The sequence below is a fragment of the Cyrtonyx montezumae genome, unplaced genomic scaffold, assembly GCF_038088225.1.
Source record: "Cyrtonyx montezumae isolate F1298 unplaced genomic scaffold, pur_monq_1.0 scaffold_0, whole genome shotgun sequence".
Taxonomy (NCBI): domain Eukaryota; kingdom Metazoa; phylum Chordata; class Aves; order Galliformes; family Odontophoridae; genus Cyrtonyx; species Cyrtonyx montezumae.
In genome coordinates, this window is record NW_027071824.1 from 13,555,032 (window position 1) to 13,573,196 (window position 18,165).

Genomic DNA, 18,165 nt, shown 5'->3' on the forward strand with positions numbered 1-18,165 from the left:
AGTGTAAGGTGGATCTGGTAAAGAAATGAATCACACTGGGCTGGTTCTTGGAATTAGGTAGATAGCTATCTGCTCAAGGTCTCAGTGGGTGCAGGCTCAAGCATTAAGGGAATAAAAGGGGACCATGCACAATTCTTACTACCTCTGTATCTGTCCATGCAGTGAACTCTCTCTCAGCCCATACTTTTGGCAAAAATGTTCAAACTCTTCCTTATAGTCAGCTGTGCTCAGTTTCTAGCATTACTCCAGAGAGGCTAGTAGTGCATCCAGGATGATCTTTTTTTTTTTTTTTTTTTTTTTCTGTGAGCACTGGGAGAGCCTTTGATAATATTTAGTTTGAAACAGTGTGGAAACTTATTTAAGCTTTTATCAAGATGATATTAAGTAAGAGATAGCAAGAAAGCCTGTAAAGATAGCCTTCAAATTCAAAGCTCCAAAGAATGGCAGCGCTGAGAGTAATGTAGTCAACAGCTTGAGGTTGATAAATGGCTTTCCTGAAGTGACAAACCTTTCATGGAGTAAGAATCTCAGATCCAGTATGCCTGTTTCACCCTGAGGAAGTGGCTAACCCAGGAAATGCAAAGGCAGGCATTGTAAAGGAATTGGGAGTGGTAATCCATGATAAATTCATTGAATCCTTGTTTTTTGGCTTTGATCTCTGCCTCTGATTTTATTCCATGTTGCGTAAGCATATCTTGTTCATCTGTAAATGAAATGAGTATGCAATAGAAGTAAGAAAAAAAATGAGTTTACAGAAAGCACATTTTAGTGCAGGCCTAAAGTGTTTATTTTTATCTGGGTGGGTAACCCAGCTTGTGGCTTGTAACCCACAAGCACCAATCTCATTCTTTTTTGATGCAAATTAGGCCTCCCACACCATTAAATCGTTTTTTACTGACTATTGAGCCTGCAAAGAAATGGATTGAACTTTAATATGCTACATTACTGTACCATAAAATACAATTTGTAGATCTTATTCGGATTCTGTGTTGCTGCACTTCCTCTAAATAATTGTTATTACCAAAGAAGATTTACAGGCACCAGTGAAAGAAAGAATAAGTACTCCCTATTTTCTATGCATTGAATCACAGGCTGTGCATGATTTCACATCTAAACCACCTTGCTCCTCATGCTTTTTTGAAATTAAACAAGTCACATTTTGCTGTTAGTTGCTAATAGAGATTTTAATACAACAGTCGCCAGAACTTGTGCTGCTTTCAAGTAGAGCCAGGATTTCACCTCTTCTTCTGCCCTGCTAGGGCTGTGCTAACTTTGCAAACGAAGTGTTTATCTTCAGGCTGTGAATCGTCACTTTGCACATCTCCATCCTCATTATTACCACATGTACAGCATCAGCTGCTGTGCAATTCTTGGCAGGAACATGCTCTGTTCCTTGGGAAGCACAAGTTAAACACTGTCCTCCCACAAACTCTTGAGTAAGGCTGTGTGCATACTCAGTTTGACAAGATAGATGGCCTTGCTTTCTGCTATTAGATGGCTGCACCCTCTTGGAGCCAAAGAAGGGGATACATACTGAGATTTCATAATGGTTAACCAGGCAGAAATGTATATGAGTCAATTTTTAAGTACATTGCTCTTACCGAGAGACTGTTGTGCTCATGTTGACAGCCTTGGAGAAGGACATTTATCTGAAGTACAGTTTTGGGAGGGCTAAGAAATATTCCAGCTTTTTATAGATGTAGTCTCACTCTGCTCTCAGAAGGAGCACTGGGTGTTCGGCTGTGCTGCTACCTCTGCATATCATGGTCAACATGCCAGCAGCAGAGCTAGCTGTGTCCCCAGGCCCATGTGTGATGGGCCAAGAAGCCTCCCCTGTTCAGACAGGACTGGCACTGGGATGTTCTCCTGCTTGCCTCTTGCTCAGCAAGCTCTGTGTCAGCATGTCAAGTCCCTGGAGTCATCTGTCCCTCCCAATGCTCCAAAACTGGCAGTTTAAGAACTATACAAGAGACCTAATCTTTCAAGCTGCTTTACCCCCTCACAGAGACTTTCTGAGAACACTCACTTACCTTTAAAAGTAATGGCATTTAAGGTTGGGTCTAAATTCAGAATTGTTTATCTAACTCTGGAGCCTGAACTTGTCTTTTCAGATTGAACTCAGGAGCTGTCAATACCTACTGCATTACTGCATCAATTAAAAAAATAAAAGAGACTTTGAATATTTCTGATGCTGAGGGATAGAATGCTAACAGGTTATGGGCTAAAGAGCAATGACTGATGTGCAAGGAGAAAATTATTTTACGTACATATATAGATATACACGCACCTGTATGTATCTGTCCATAAAAAACAATTTCCCTTTTCATTTATGTGCGTCGATGGAAATGGGGTATCGCTTCTGAATCCTTGTGATAGAATTTGATGCATAAGAAAACCTGAGTTCTAAAACCTAACAATGAAATACATCAAGAAATTTGTTTAACTTGAGAAGAGATCTGATTAGCAAACAGATTGACAGTCAAACATCTCAGTATGCCTTTGTAAGAAAAATGCTAGCGTCGCTGCTGAGAGATGAGAAAGCAAATTACTGAGCAGTCTCTTCCAAAAGCTCCTTTTTCATTTTCTGTAGAATGTGTGTGAGGAGGTAAGTTTGTGAACATGCAATATAAATAAGTCTCTGCAATAGAAGCCTTTTGATTTTAATGGAGACTTTGAAAACTTCAGAGACAGCTATTTCATAAAGTAGACGAGTAAGCAGAGGAAAAACACTTTTAATTATTTTTTAAAATATGGAAATACTCTTTTGAATAAGTTATTTAACATCCACCTTGGTCAGATGTATCCTATTACTCTGACGTGTTTAAACTACTCAGTAGACAGTAATGGTTTATTCTGTTCTTTTGCATGCATGCATGAGGGCTCCGAGTAGCCACCAGCCCTGCTTCCTCAGGGCTCAGTTCAGCACATGCGTACATCCCCTCTGAGGAAGCACTCTGGTGTATCATTAAGGCCATCCTCCCTCAACACCTAAAGAGGTCCAGGAAAGTCTGTGTAGAGACTTTAACATTACAGAATATCCATTCACAGTCTCCACTTGTGATAATAAACAGTAACCAATCATAGTAAGCGCTGTGCAGGATGGTGACCTCGTGGTTTAATGTGTTTAAGGGAGATGATACGCAATTAATATAAAGAAAGATGTCTGAATTATTTCAACTGATGGTAGGGTGTTTTTCTGTTATTTTTTTCAGCTGAACTTTTCATGGAACAACAGCATCTCAAAGAAGCAGACTTTTGTATCCAGGCGGCAGCTAGTCTTTTCCCCACATCTCATGCTGTACTGTACATGCGTGGGAGGCTTGCAGAGATGAAAGGCAATTTGGAGGTGGCTAGGCAATTGTATGATGAGGCACTCACAGTGAATCCAGATGGAGTCGAAATTATGCACAGCCTGGTGAGTTTGCAGGGGCTCAGCTCCATTATAGTATGTACATTCATGATTAACTATAATATGACAGAAGAGGGTTGATGCTTGCTCTGAATGCTGCTGTCTTCCTAATCCTTAGAGCAAGTGACTGTTTGAAGAATAAAAGGGGTAGCCTGAACCTCTATTTTAAGACTGGATCAAATGTTTTTAACTAATTAGCAGTTGTCAAAAATAAATACTTTGACAACTGCTAATAGTTTTGGAAGTCAGTTCTCTGCTTCATTGTCCTTACTGCTTTTTCTACTGTTATGCAATTTAAATAAGGAATGTATTGGTGTTTGGAAGTAGATCTGAACTAAATAGCTGTAGAATATAGATATATATGGGGTTTGTAAACCTTGGGCCAGAGTCTTGTGTCCACGCAAACAAAGACAGACTATGAGTTTATGGTAAAACTGTTGCCATAAGCTGGGGCATAACTCCAGTCCTTTATAGGGGCAGTGACTGCACACTTGATGCTTATGGGATTTTTTTGAAGCATTCCTATCTAAGAAATATTTTTTTCTGTTGCACCATCCCTAGAACAAACTTATTTACAGACAGAGGGCCTATAGCTTTCAGGTTGTTGTTGCTATCAATTCGTTATTTTTATTGCTATTTTTATTATTATACAATATACTCTGTGAAGGCTTAAAATCCACTTAATTTATAAAATCAGAATTTTAATTGTATTTCATCAATGAGGTATCTTGTCAGCTGTAGCCATTATTGTATCTCTCTCGGGTTTTAAAGAGTTTCTTGACCAGATTAATTTTTACACGAATTATATATCCATGTGACTACTTTATGTCTTTGCTAGCAGATCTGGGCTGTCAGTGCACAGGAGGACAAACATTCAGTGAAGTGATAATCAGGAGAAAATAGTAGCACCTACAGGCAAGGGAGAAGAGAGTAGTAAGAACGTATGTTCAGTGCAAAACCAGTAAAAAAAAAGCTAGTGTATTTGTCAGGAGAAGGTCACAGAACATCTGTGCACATGCCATACTCGTACGCTTAATGGGACTATAGTATGTATTTACTTTGTTGTTATCCAACCTTTGCACAATCTAGAAAGACAGAATGATATGCTTTGCTCAGTTATTGTCATGATTTCAGACAAGTAACCAATATTAGAGCAGCCATTGAGTTAGATGCCAATATGGTATGAATATCTCTCATTTTTGCCTTATTTTATGAGCAAAGCCACATACTGTGCCTTCCCATTTCAGTTACTTGCAATTTTCTGAAACTATAGTCATTTGGAATAATATTTTCTGTGATGCACATCTGCTCTGGCCCAGTTTTCTTTGGAAAATGTCACCCAGCATGGTTTAACTCTTTCTGAAAATGAGGCTAAAGAAGAGGCTTTAAAGGTGCCTGCAACACCTCGTTGTGCTGTGATGTGCCCACCTTTTGTCACATGGGAGTGATTTTCATAATATATGTAGTAGATATATATTTCTAAAACGTATGTGAATACTCATTCACCCTCAAGACTCAGTAAGTTCTATCATCTCTTAGTGAAGATATGAGATTATGATCAAGGAAGAGGCAAAGAAGATAGAGTGATGTGGAATTTGGGCATAGAGACTGAATTTTTGAACAAATAGGGAAAAGGAAAGACATAATAGTGATGAAGAAATAAAAGAATGGATAGTAAAGTAAATACAGTAAGGTAAGTGATGCTGGATATGGCTGGATGGATGAGAAGAATGAGTAAGCTTTAAGGAAGCAGGCTGAGATGCATGGGTTAAAAGAGTAGGTGTACTGGAAAGGATGAATTTGAAGGGTTCAGTGTTATAAGAGGCATATGGGAACCGGAACCTGTGAGAGTTCTTCTGCTCCACAGCCCTTGGTCCCCACAAAATCTTTCTGTTCTGATATCAGTTAATATTGGTGAAAATTACTTGCTTAACCGTGTTCATCATCTCCTTTAGCTTGGTAATGCTTGCAGCCAATGGTTTACACCTGCTAGCTAAGATATCAGAGTTCTGGTCTATCTCTGCTGATAGGAAGCACAGCAGTAGTTCCACATAATGGCTTTCCTTTCTGTGCTTTTCCAAAAGTGAGGAAATTGCATATAGCAAGTTTGAAGAATCTGATGAGCACTATAGAAAAGCCTATACAGAAATTAATCATTCTGCCTTCAGAATAGAGCTTGAATAACATGCAGTAAACAAGGCTTTTATGGGCTATGCATTAAAAAGAAAGCTAGCAGCCTCTCGGTATTTTATTTTTGCCCTATGTGAATTTGTCTTGTGTACTGAATGAGACAGTGTCCCGTGGAGAACTCAGATGAGTTTTAGGTAACTGAAGATGCAGTGAAGCAAGTGGTAAATTCTGTACCTCTTTGAGGCCATCAAAAGAAGGCTGGATACCCTTCTGAAGGATACGTGTTAGCCAAATACTAGCCATGCTGTTACTAAAGAAACAGGTTCTTGAGCATAGCTGGTTCTTCCACCTACTTGGGGGAAATGTGTGTCTCAGATAATGCTAGAGGCCAAACTGCATTATCAAGTAAGGGGGTTGGACTAGATGATCTCTAGAGGTCCCTTTCAACCCCCACAGTTCTGTGATTCTGCAAGGGGCTTAAAGCTATCCAAGCTGGATATACAGACAGCTGGCGTTAAATTCACATGCAGTTTCAATGCTGGTCTCAAAAAACATTTGAGCACTTAGTTTTCATTCTCTAATAATGCTGTTACCAATGTGTAATGATTGAGGGAAAGTGAGACTGGTTATGAGAACTACTGTCTGACTTAGTGCAGTTGCCATCCAACTGACCTAGTCCACTTTAAGGGAAAACTCTTCTGTAAGACAGCGCTGGTTCTCCCTGGTGTACCAGCATCAATTAGCAAAGCAGTCATGTCTCTTCCCCTGGGCTCCCAGAACTGGGTTGCCAAAGCTATATTTGGGAAGTTCCAACTTGGAGAACGTTGCTGGCTGTAAATGAAGGGCACTGATGTAGTGATGAATGCGTTCATCATGTGTCAATAACTTCACAGGGCAGAGTCACCACCATAATAAACACAAGCTCTCTCTGCACAGCTGAGAACTGTTGTGCTCTACTGTGACTGTAGGTGTTTACAATAGCTGTCAGTTTGGTGTGCTCTCCATATAAACCTCCCTTCAGTGAGGGAGCTGCAGGTGCAGCAGGGCTGTGGTGCTGGGTGTCTCTGAATTGATGGGCAGCGTGCTCGGCTTCACTGCAGGGCTCTTGGTAGCTCTGGTGTCTGATACGGTGTGGTAAGCAAACCATGTGCACATAGAAAATACTAGGTAGTGGTGCTGCTTCTTGCCAGGACTTGCAGTTTGTAAGTGGTGCTGCAGGATCCTTAAGCTCCTGTTAAGAACCCACCAATGGCTTTTACAAAGTAGATACTAAAGAAAGCTCTTGTTGAGAAGTTGTCATTTGGAAGAACATATACAGTCAGGTTTTTGGGACTATTTGGAACTTAATGAAGAATCATATTATTCTTGCTGAGATATAAAGTTATCCTCTGTTTTGGTTTGATTTGGTTTGCTATCAGAAAGAGGCTGGCTTGACACCTAGAAACTGTATGTGCTGTAGGAGCACAGCTCTCTTCTGGAAATAAATCTTCCACGCTTCTCCTCATTCATACTTTTCCATCTTCCCTCCCATTTCTTTAGCAGTTCTGTTCTTGTCAAAATAAGACTCTTTCTGGGGCCTTGCTTGCAAGGATCACCCCATAGGTAGGCTGGTGAAGTAGATGCCTTTGCTGACGTCAGCATATTTTGAAACCCAACAGCAAATGCTTATTTCTTCCATTATATGCCCAATATGTACTTCATTACATATGTAGCTTTGGGACAGTGATAACAAAACTGACATGTGCCCAGCCAAGTCAGAAAAATAAATCTAAGTTGCAACAGATGACAGTACCATATAAAGTAATACATGAATCCATCTATCTGTATGTCACTGGGGAAGAACATTGAAGTTTGCAAGTTCCCCACATTGGTGCACTGAGCACCATTCTCCCTTTTGATTCAGAGAAGGAGAAAATCAATGCCAGCATGCTGAGTAGGAGTCCAAATGCACAGTATTTTGCAACATAGACTAAAAACATTCTTGAGATATTCAGAAGGCTCTTGCCCTGCAAACATCTCACATAGCAGAGATGTTTCACAGAGCTAGAAAAAAAATTTAACGTATTTTAATTAAGGGAAGCAGGAGAGTCATGTATTTAAAAAGGAAGGAAATGGGTATCATCATCTCCCTCACTACGTCAGATTTAATGAAGACAACTTGGGACTTCCTGAAGTAGATGTAGGTTTTATTTGTTTAGTAATTCACAGTACATTACTCCTTTGTGAGCTTGTCTAGTCTGGAGCCTGTTAGTTTTCAGTTTCACCGTAACCTTTTAGCAAGGAGACTCAGGGGTCTGCTCTGTGCCGTGCAACTTTGTATGTCAAATTTTGTATGTTCCTGCTGCAGCTCCTTCCAGCCGCACTGATGCATTTCATGTTTCCTATTCTTCCTGTGAAAGACACTGCACGCTGTTGTTTGTTATTCATCCCCTGCAGCCATTACTGATTTCATAGACAACTGACACAGAACTGATGCTGTTTCTTTCATAATTGCTGTTGCCTCTCTCTTGACTCTTTAAGGCTCTTTTTAAGATGACAAAACTAAAGCAAATAGCACCCTTACTAGAAGTATTATGTTTAATATTTAGCTTAGTTTCAAAGACAGTGCTATAGGTTCAGTGTTTTTAAAAAAAAACACCTTATTATCCTTTGGTCTTCTACTCATGTAAATTATTACCTTTATGCATTTTCATACAAATACAGCAGACTATTTCAAATGTTTCGTATTAACCGGATCTCATTACCGAAGCTTGGTTTCCATCCTTTGTGCCTGTTGGGGCTAGTTTTGTTGTCGGTTGTTGTTTTTTTTTCTGAAAGGTCAGCAGCTCAAATGAATGGACTGTGATTTATGATAGCAATGAGCAGTGTAACAGTGTTATCTTGGGTCCCTGCAAAAGTGTGGGTGTCCTGATCTGTGAATACAACATAACCAGCAAGCATGCAGTTCTGGTCTTTTACAATATTTATTCTGCTTGACACAGACATCCTTTTAGCTGAAGGAACACAAATTTCCCTCAGCTAGTACCTGAAGAACTTGACTGAAAACCATTCATATATTGTGGTCCTTTTGCAAAAAAGTACCTTGCTTTCAGTTAGATTTCAGCAGTTAAAAACTACCCGATGCTTTGTTTAAATCTTCTGTTCTTAATTGTTCAGCTGGATGCAAGGGCTGAATAAAAAGATACAAACTTTACAGAGAGACCTGAACTGTTTAATTTGGTCTTCATTGTGTACTTACGATGCAACTTCATGTTCACTTTAGTAGAAGAGTCAACCTATTGTCTCCAGACTCGCATTTGGTACCATCGTGATAATTTGAAGACTACAGTTTCCACTGATTAGAACATGGAAATGAATTATTTCTGTTCATTTATTTCATTTTAACTCCCAGTATGGTGCATGCATCCCTGTTTTCAAAGGCATCCATTCACATAATAAAAACATGGCTTGATTGCTTAATATTTTTAAGGATGACATGCGTTACTTCCTAGGGGATTTGCTTCATGCTGGCATGGAGTAATGATATAAATCACAAGGCAGATTCTCAGCAAGGGTAGATGATCATAGCCTCATCATACCAAAGTCTGTATGTCTCACGTGGTATCCAGGGACAACTAATTAAAAGCATTTTTACCTTGAAAGCTAAAGTTAGAATGTTTTCTGTGCTTAAATGTGGGAACAAAACATCATAGTTTTCATATTAATATGGCTACTTATCACCTAAAGAGCTGCTTTATGTCTACAGATTATCCAGTTTGTTTGCTGTTTTGAAGATAAGTATGCCACAGTCTGTTTCTGTTTTCTAGTAACATTTCTTGCTCCATGGTTTTTTTTGTATTTCTGTTCAGAGAATTGAACATCACAATTAAAATGCAACCCTCTGCAGTTAGGAGTACCGTGCATTTGTCCACCTAATTGTAATGAGGTGGATAATTGTGCCTAGAGATGCAAGAAATGACCTACTTTTATCTGTTCCAGAGGTAGCTCTTTCTAGCTGCATTTGCTGCCACCCTGCTCTTGTTTGGCACAGACAATAAGCAGAGTTAGAGACAAAGTAATTTCAGTTGAGAGGACAGTTATACTACTTCTCTGTTAAATTCTGAGGATATTGTTCTTTATCACAGCTCCTGCATTTACAAATATTCAGAGTTAATCTTTGAGAAATTGCTGTCGTGAGAACTTAAATTTGAGTAGATAATGACCACAGAATAAATTTCAAACTTCTTTGCATCTCAGGGAACTGACTGAATGTTTTGTTAAGTTTTTGAATACATGGATGCACTTAATTTTCTTAAACAATGCATTTCGAAGTTGGAAGCACTTCACAACATTTTTCTTCTTTCAGACGTCTTGGGATGGTATCAAATGTGTTTGTTACTTACAGATTTCACGATTTATTTTTTTTTTTTCAAAGCCCTCCGGGCCAAGTCTTTGTTCCTATAGTGCAGCAGGGTGGGTGCTCCCTCTCCCAGCACAGAGGAGTGCTACTCAGCCGTTTTCCATTGAAGGCAGTGCAGGCAGTGGAGGGGGAGCCCTGGTGCTCAGCCCCTGCATGGCCAGCTCCAGCTCCGTGTCATGCTTTGCTCTAAACCTCTGTAAAACGGGGATGAAGCTGCTAATCTACTTCATCTGGGGTTAGAGAGCTTAATTAATATCTGTGGATACTTTCAGATGGCAGATGCTCTGTATGTGCAAAATCTTACTTATTCTGATTGTATATCTCGGGTCCTGTGGTGCTTTATCCACTCAGGCTTTTGGATCCCACGTTATTTTTGGCAAAGTGCTGCAACTGTTCATACCCTCCTGTTCCTGTATGTGAGCAGTGCTGAAAACATATTGTGGTGGGAGTGGGTTTCAGCAGGGGGATCTGTGAGCTACTTCATCCCTCTCCTAAGGATTTGTTTTCATTAGAGGGCTCTGCCTAGCCTGTGTGTTGCCAGTTGCCCTTCCTCCTATTGATAAATTGTTAAGCCGTGCTGTGAAGGACAGAGCAAAAGGGAGCAAATGTGGATCTGAAGACTTTCTAGCACAGAGCTCTTCTCTTCCTGGGGATAAGATATGACAACGCCTGCAAAAAATAGCTTTTTGTGGGGGGAGGGAGGAGCGTGCTTCCTTTCTGCTCTGACAGTGAATATATCCTTCTGCTCTGCAAATTCAGCGCAAGCAGAACATCGTTGTGCCAGCACAGCTTTGCAGTTTACCCCAGTGAGAAGGTTTGGGATTTTTAAGGAGAGAGATGACAGACCTAGAGGTGGAAAAAACATTAGAGTAGACAGTCATTACAGGCCTTTCCAAAAATGGAGCAACCTTGAACAAAGTGCCTTTTTTTTTTTTTTTAATTAAGTAAGTAATAGTGACAGCCAACGGGAGATTCTGGCAACCCAAAGGAAAACCAGTGACGTTCACTGTGATGCTATTTGGAGAGCTACAGACTCAGGGACTCTAAGTTTACCTAATACAGAGTGTACAAGAAAATACTGGAAGAGTGAATTACAAAGCTGTTTGATAAGTCTAGTCTGCAGCAGGATATTTTTGAACTACATTGCTAGTACACAGCACTCGGACAGTTTAGCCTACCCCGTAAGTATTCCCTCAATTGGGAAAATCCCTACATGCTGCAACCAAGCTTTCACAGTCTTCTGTTCAATACTGCGTTTCTTCAGTGAATGTGGAGAACCAGCAAATGGGGATATGTAGGTGTGTAGGAGGGAAGGGGAGGGGAAAGAATTGTAAGGGGTGTAGAAGAGACTGCTTTCTTTAACAAAGTGAAGCACTGACCAGAGACTATTAAAATCACTTATTTTCTCATCCATTATTTGCTGTCCGCACAGCTGTTCAACAGATTGTTTCTTCCTTCAGCTCTGCCTTGTAGATTTCTGCAGATGAGCCCAGCCTTGATTTGCCCCAGTGATTTGTCTCAGTGGTGTTGAAAGAGTGTCTGAAAACATCCAAACAGACAATTCCAAACTCCTCAGCAGTTTGGAAAACTCAACTCCTTACCACAGGGACTTTGTATAGGTTTCCTGTTTGTTCTTTGTGACATTTTTACATGTCGAGAAGACTCCTCTTGCTCCTTTCTTGACTTCCTTCCCCATGCTGCTGTAAAGCTCCACTCTTTCACTGAGCTGCTTTTTCATAATGCTAATTTGACTGTTGCCTATTTTTTTTCCCAAAGGGCAAAAGTGTAAAGGGAGAGAGGGAAAACCCTGTCTAGAAGAAGAGGAGGGGGAAAATTATACCCGTGATGGTCAGGGATGAAGGAGTCTAGAAGAGGCTGCCTTGTAAGGGTAGCAAAACATAGACTGGGAAAGGATAGGTGTGCTCTCCGTCACTGTATGTGGGAACATATGCTAAATGTGGTGAGAGAAAAATTGCATCAACTAAAGGATTTTGCTTATATTTATCTGCTGTATGTTGGTGCTGGAGATGTAAGTGGGCTCCCAGCCATTAGAATATGGGTTCTGGAGCAGCCTTCCAGCAGCTGGAAACACAGAAGGAACCATCTGACCCCTGTTATGCTATCACTTGATAAATTTATGAAGGCTTCATGGGAGGGAGGGAGAAGCTCCAAAAAGGAAAGTAAATAGGACTTAAACTAACCCAAAGTATTGCTTACCTATTCCTAGGCCTTCTTAATTCATCCCATCTTTGTGTGTGACCTGAAACCCAGAGTGTCCAGATTAAAAAGTCTTGCAGGCCCACCTGCAGTCCTTTCTGTTTCCTTTCTTTTCTGCTGAAGATACTCTATTCCTATAAGCATTTTGTAATTATTTTGTGGTATTTTTTTTTTAAATTAGATGTGGAGTTTTAACGTTAGTAGGGCTGACCTCCATTTTGTGTATATGTATTTTTAATGAGTAGTAAAGAGGGTTGTGTGTATCATGGAGTGGAATGATGAATGTAGCTGGAATCTCTTATAAAATAGCCAGCCTTGTGGCAGCTCAGTTCTATTGACAATAATGTCAAGTCAGGTTTAATAGCGTAGTTCCTTATTGAATGAATCCTCCCAGTAGGAAACATTGTGACCTTCCTGTTTGTGTGCAAGTTAAAAAAAAATCAATGTTAATCCCTTGGGAGGAAAATTATAAGATGAACAGAACAGCTGAGTGAGTCTAATGAGAATCAGATGGCAGGAATGTTAATTTGGAAAGAGATACTCACATAAGCCGTCCAAAGACACAATGCAGTAGTTTCCATATATCACCAATTGCCATGTATTCTCCTCGGATACCTATCTGTAAGACATAATTTGATGGATTTGCAGCTCTTCTATGTTTTCCTGACAGAACAACAGGAGATTTTGAAGTTAATCACCTTTTGGTGGGGAGATTTATGACCAGTGCAGCTAGCTGAGCCTTCCCTCAAGAAGGGCAGGCCTGGAGGCGGTTGTTGGGCACAGCATGCCAACTGCATGTGGGATCTGCATAATCAGAAACAGGCATGAGCATCTATGTCTTGCGGTTGTTTTCTGGAGTCATGCAGCTCACTGGCATTGTCCAATATAATGTTTGCCTAAATCCTTCTCAGTATTTTTGGAAGTTGGGTGGGTAGTAATTTTCTGTCTTGCTTTACTTAATGGCCATCAACTTTGTAAAAAATAAAACAATGGGTTTTTATTCTTCCTCTTCAATTCTGAGAGGTCGAGGTGGTAGTTCCATTTTAACTCCTTTTAAGTGGTAGGTGAAAATTCACATTACCGTATGCTTTGGTCACTTGTTGCCCATATAGAGGGATTTCTGTGAGGCTGATGCAGAGCCTTTTTGTTAGGCACTGTCTCTGTTCTTCCTTGAAGATGCAGAGAAACCATGTAATTGAGAGGGTGCCTGTATTTGTGTAGACCATCTTCCTCTTCAAATTAGTCACATGAGAGTGCTGAGTGTCTCCTAGTGCAAGGTTTATGGCAGGAAATGAGGTGGAATTACCTTGATTTGTTCCAGAGAAGTTACTGCAATGTTTACCCCAATTCGCTTATTGCTTGCATTCTCCTGTCAGCATCCATTTTAATACAAAGAGTAGGCTTGCAAAAACATCATTTTTTTCAGTTGTATCACTTAATGGGCTGCATGTGCTTTCCAAGATTGTCTGCAGCATCAGAGACTGCGACTAAAAATCAGCTGGAACACCAGTGGCAGCATGGCCGTAGTGCCAAGCTGTACAGTGAAGATTATTTGTTTGCGCCTTTTTTTTTTGCCAGCCTTGACTAAACAAAGATAAGAATGCAAATGCTGCAGCAGAGCTTCCCAAACAGGATTACAACGGTGATAGGCGTTAGTACTTGACATTGCAGTAACAGATACCATTGTGGGAAGGATGTCACTGCCTGTTGCTCCCCTTACGTCCTAAGAGCAGGACAATGAGAGGAAGAGGCTGATCTGTGGAGCTCTGTGTGAAATTTACTCCTAAAAGGCATTCATCGTCAAGGGTTTGATTCATTAGGTTTGTACCCTGTGCACTTTCTGCTTGTTCACCTAAAATGCAGGCTGTGCGACTGATGGAGGGAGAGGGCCCAACCGTGAGCCTGCCTAAGTTTTGTAGCAAACCAGGCAAGCCCAATATAAACTCTGAATTGAGCAGGGAAGAGGCATCCAAGTCAGCTAGTTTTGAATGTCAGCGTGGATGATACGAGGCTAATTGAGATACACAGAAGCTGCCATGTGCCTTTCTAATCGCTTCTAGACAAGATGTACAGTATTTGAGTCAGCTCGGCAGCGCTCCAGCTGATGAAAGCGCTGGCGATACCTGACACCAGTGATGATACGTGAAGTGCGCTCAGTGTCTTAGCGCGCATGGCATGAGGTGCTGATTCAGTCACACAGGAATTCAGGTGAGGAAGGGTCTTCCCTCTGGAGGTCATCCTGTCCCACCTCCAGCTCTTGTTGAACCTTCAGTGTTTCTGAGGGTTGGTATTCCTCCACTTCCTGGGCCTGTGCTCTGATGCTGCATCACACCTTACATGGAATTTTTTCATAATCTCTTCACTCAGAATTCCTCTTACTGCTCTTTAATCCATTGCAACCAAGCACCTCTGAGAAAAATCTACTCCCTTCTTTATTCCAGTTGCCCTTTAGGTAGCTGTAGATGGCAGTTGGACAGCCCTTAGCCTGGAGAGGAGAAGGCAGAATGTGATAAGATAGCCTCCATACACTGCTGTGGCCCTCCATTTGCCTTTCACTAGATTGTCATCATCTTTCTGGCACTGGGAAGCCCAAAACAGGGGGCAGCACTCCTCAGCCAATCTCACCAATGCCAAAGGGAAGGAATAATTCCTTCAGTCTGCTGTGATGCATTAACTACTGCAGCCCAGTATGCCATCAGCTTTCAGCACTGTGGGTGCTCCAGCTTGGTTGCCCCAAGGTTTCTGCAGAGCAAGTTTCTCCATAGCTGGCATCCTCTTGCACAGGGGGTTATTCCATCCCAGGTGCAAAATGCCACCATTCAGCAAAGGCAAATCCTCACCAAGTTTGGCCAGTGCTTAAAATAGAGTTGCCATCTTTGTTTTGGTATCAACATAAATATTTTTCAGTAACCCTCCGTGCCCTTGGTACAGCTATGCAATGTTCAAGTTTTTCTTTTGTGTTTTTTTCCATATCCTAAACGACAAGGAATTGTATTGACTAAGGCAACGTGAACAAAAGCAGAGCAGTGTGAGGCAGTTTTACCCGTTGGGAAATCACAAGCCACTGGACAGCTATTAGAGTGGGACGCTTTCAGTAGGAGGGAGCCTAGTGGGACCATGCTGTTTAGTGCTTTCAGTGTTTGTTTGTAAGCAGCCACGCTAGAATGGCTCACACATCCTTTGTGACCTGCAACAGGGATGGAAATGCACGTGTATGTGTACACACATGCACATACATGTGTATGTACCTGAGAGATACAAGAAAAGTATTGTCAGCCAATTTTAGCAGGCTGTGTTAGGGTAGGGTTATGAAACTTAGACGGAGTGAGCATCTCATGCTTCCCTTGCTCCCCCTCTTCTGGTTGGAGCCATGGTTCTTTGGAGAAGGGCCAGGTCCCCAGTGCCACTTGCTGAGTGGGCTGTGCCCCAGGGTAGAGCAGAGTAAGAAAAGGAAGAGCCAGGAGGAATTTTTCTGTTGCAGAATAAGCCAGGCAAGGGCAGGAGGACTTTAATTTACTGAAACTATGAAAGCTTGTTTGTAAGCAGGTGGTGATGCTGAAACGGGCAGAGTGGGAAGCTCAGCCAGGGCAGTGCTGCATGCCTGAAGCAAAAAGCTTCTGGGAAACTGCTGTGTTTACCTGGCTCTGGCATGCCCAGGGTCATGAAAAGCTGCTGCTCCATTTATTGGCATACCTCATGCCATTGCAAGCTTAGCCTTGTGGTTTTGATCTGTCCTTGCATTACAAGCAGCAACTCTCCCTTCTCCACCACCTGTCAAACCAATCTGTGTTTTGCAGACCCTAACACCTTCTCTGAACGTGACATGAACCAGCTCTAAAGAGACAGTGTACAGCTGAAATACAGCACTTGTGCAGCACATTCACACATAACATGCCAGGCATGCCACACCTATTTTGTAGCAAAGGATGAGCTGTGGATTGCATTTAGAATAAATTCTCAAGCAGCAGTGAGATTGTGATTATTTTTTAAAATGAGGAGAAGGGTTAGCTTCATCCTTATGTAAATATTCTCCTCTGCAGCTTTCCAAAGCAGATGATGGCAAGCAGGTTTGGCACTTCCAAATGACTGCATGGTTTTTAATAAGAGAGCAGTATTATTCCCTCACATCTAAACAAGATCTCCAGAATTTCTGAACTTTCAGTTGCAGTCACTGTGCCAGAATGGCAGGCAGAATGGTATTTGCTCTTTGCGGCTGTCACTTTCAGCTCAGCAGAGCACAGGAGTGACTAATACAGACAGATGAAGGTAGGTCAAATTAAACACGTGCCACAGTGAAGTACTCCTGAAATTGTGTATGATCCTGTACCAGGAAAGCTGGCACAGTCAAAGCTTGATGTTGTCTAGGCTTGTTAACATACAGCCAGACCCTACAGCATTTCAGTCTTTTGTGAACTGAGACTATGTATGAGGATAATGTGGGACAGGCTTCTGCCAGGTACAGACTGATACTAGGTCCCCTTTTGGCTTCAATAAGAGATTTTGTACATGTTTCTTGTGTGTTAAGAACAAATTGCCTGCTGTATCTTTGACATGAGGTTTGTAGATCATTTAGCATCCTTTTTGCCTGAAAAATGCTTTCCCTTCAGAGCAAGAAAAGTAAGTAAATGTATAAAGAGGCTGATAAAACCTGCAAGTTCCAGAGATTTCCAGACATCAGAAGGAGCATAAATTCTCAATTTAGTATTCTTTGCTGTTATTCCTAGAGTACTGTGAATAGGGCACGTGAGCAACATTGAAAGCTTGGAACTGCTTTTCACCAATAATAAACAATTTGAGTAAATACAAGATCTGTTAATTTTAGTTTTCTGCAGTGTTAAATTACTTTTCTTTGATTATCACTGTAGTCACCATTGGTTAGAAGACTATCTTAGCTCATAGGTAAGCGCTGTTATATGTTATTTGTTGGCTGATACAGCAAATCAGCAGGCTGTGTAAGCGTATACTATTTTTAACTAATTACTCACTTTGAATAGTGAATGATGAACAATCAAAGGAAGTGGTTTGGAAGTAAACCATTGTTTGAAATCAGATTTCCCAAACTAGCAAATATAAAATAGCACTATCAAAAGTAGCAGCATTGCAAAGTAAAACTGGAATGTATAAGATCCTTGAGCCAAAAGACAGCCCTTTTTTTGAATTTATTTTTAGCTTGGTCAGCTGTACTAAATGATTTTATCAATGTAGCTGGTCTCTGGAATAAGAATGCTCACATAGTGCAGTGTCTGTGCAGGCACATATGACAGGTCACAGTATATACCTGTAGCAAAAACCTTTTCAAATCAAATTCATTCAGATAAACTTCTGTAAATGGATTAAATCTCAATTGTCCTGCACTACTCAATCTTACTCTCACTAGCTGGCATCAAACTGGAATAGAAGAGCAGCCTGCTATTTTTGCATACTTAGAACCAGATGACTTGCAAACTTTTTCCATCTCTGTGGTCATAGGCCCTGTCACAGCTTGAGAAGAACCAGAGGGGCTGCTCCTCTGCCTCTTGTATTGGAAGTGACTTCTGCTGCTCAGATACCACAGAGATGATGCTGAACAGGGAGAGTTTCTAGTCCATCGTAAATTTGATACAGATCTTCCTCTCCAGTACTGCCCAGCTTTCAAGACAGGATGGGTGCAGGCTATGGACCTGCGCCCAGCAAGGATTCACTGAAGTCAGAATGGCTACATCTTCATTTCAGGAAGTTATTTAAGGCTGGAGAAAACGAGAGGGAAATCCAAGTGCAAAGGGATTAGGCAAAATGGCTTTGCATTAATCAGAACTTCTAGCTGGAGAAGAGAAGTGACAATTTCAGTGAATCTTTAATGAAGGCATCTTTATCTAGGATGCGTATAGTATGAATAATTTCCAGTTATCTTCAAAATTGAGAGGAATTACAGTGGCCGAGGTATCTATGACAGCATATCCCAGTGCTTGGGGCAAGTAAGAAAAACCCATACTATGCTTTTAGTATTGCTCAGACTTTTAATTTTAGGTTT

At 41.1% G+C, this 18,165-nt stretch overlaps 1 protein-coding gene across 4 annotated transcripts in view; it reads left to right on the forward strand.

Annotated features, from left to right (window-relative positions):
* Positions 1-18,165, forward strand: part of TTC7A (tetratricopeptide repeat domain 7A) — a 158,911-nt gene that overhangs the window by 119,838 nt on the left and 20,908 nt on the right. For 3 of the 4 annotated variants that reach the window (XM_065754827.1, XM_065754837.1, XM_065754857.1), the window contains one exon: positions 3,213-3,415. In XM_065754827.1, coding sequence (XP_065610899.1) covers positions 3,213-3,415 — 203 coding nt within the window. Of the gene's footprint in view, positions 1-3,212; positions 3,416-18,165 lie in introns of those variants that run through there. The other variant, XM_065754846.1, reaches the window with a different exon arrangement.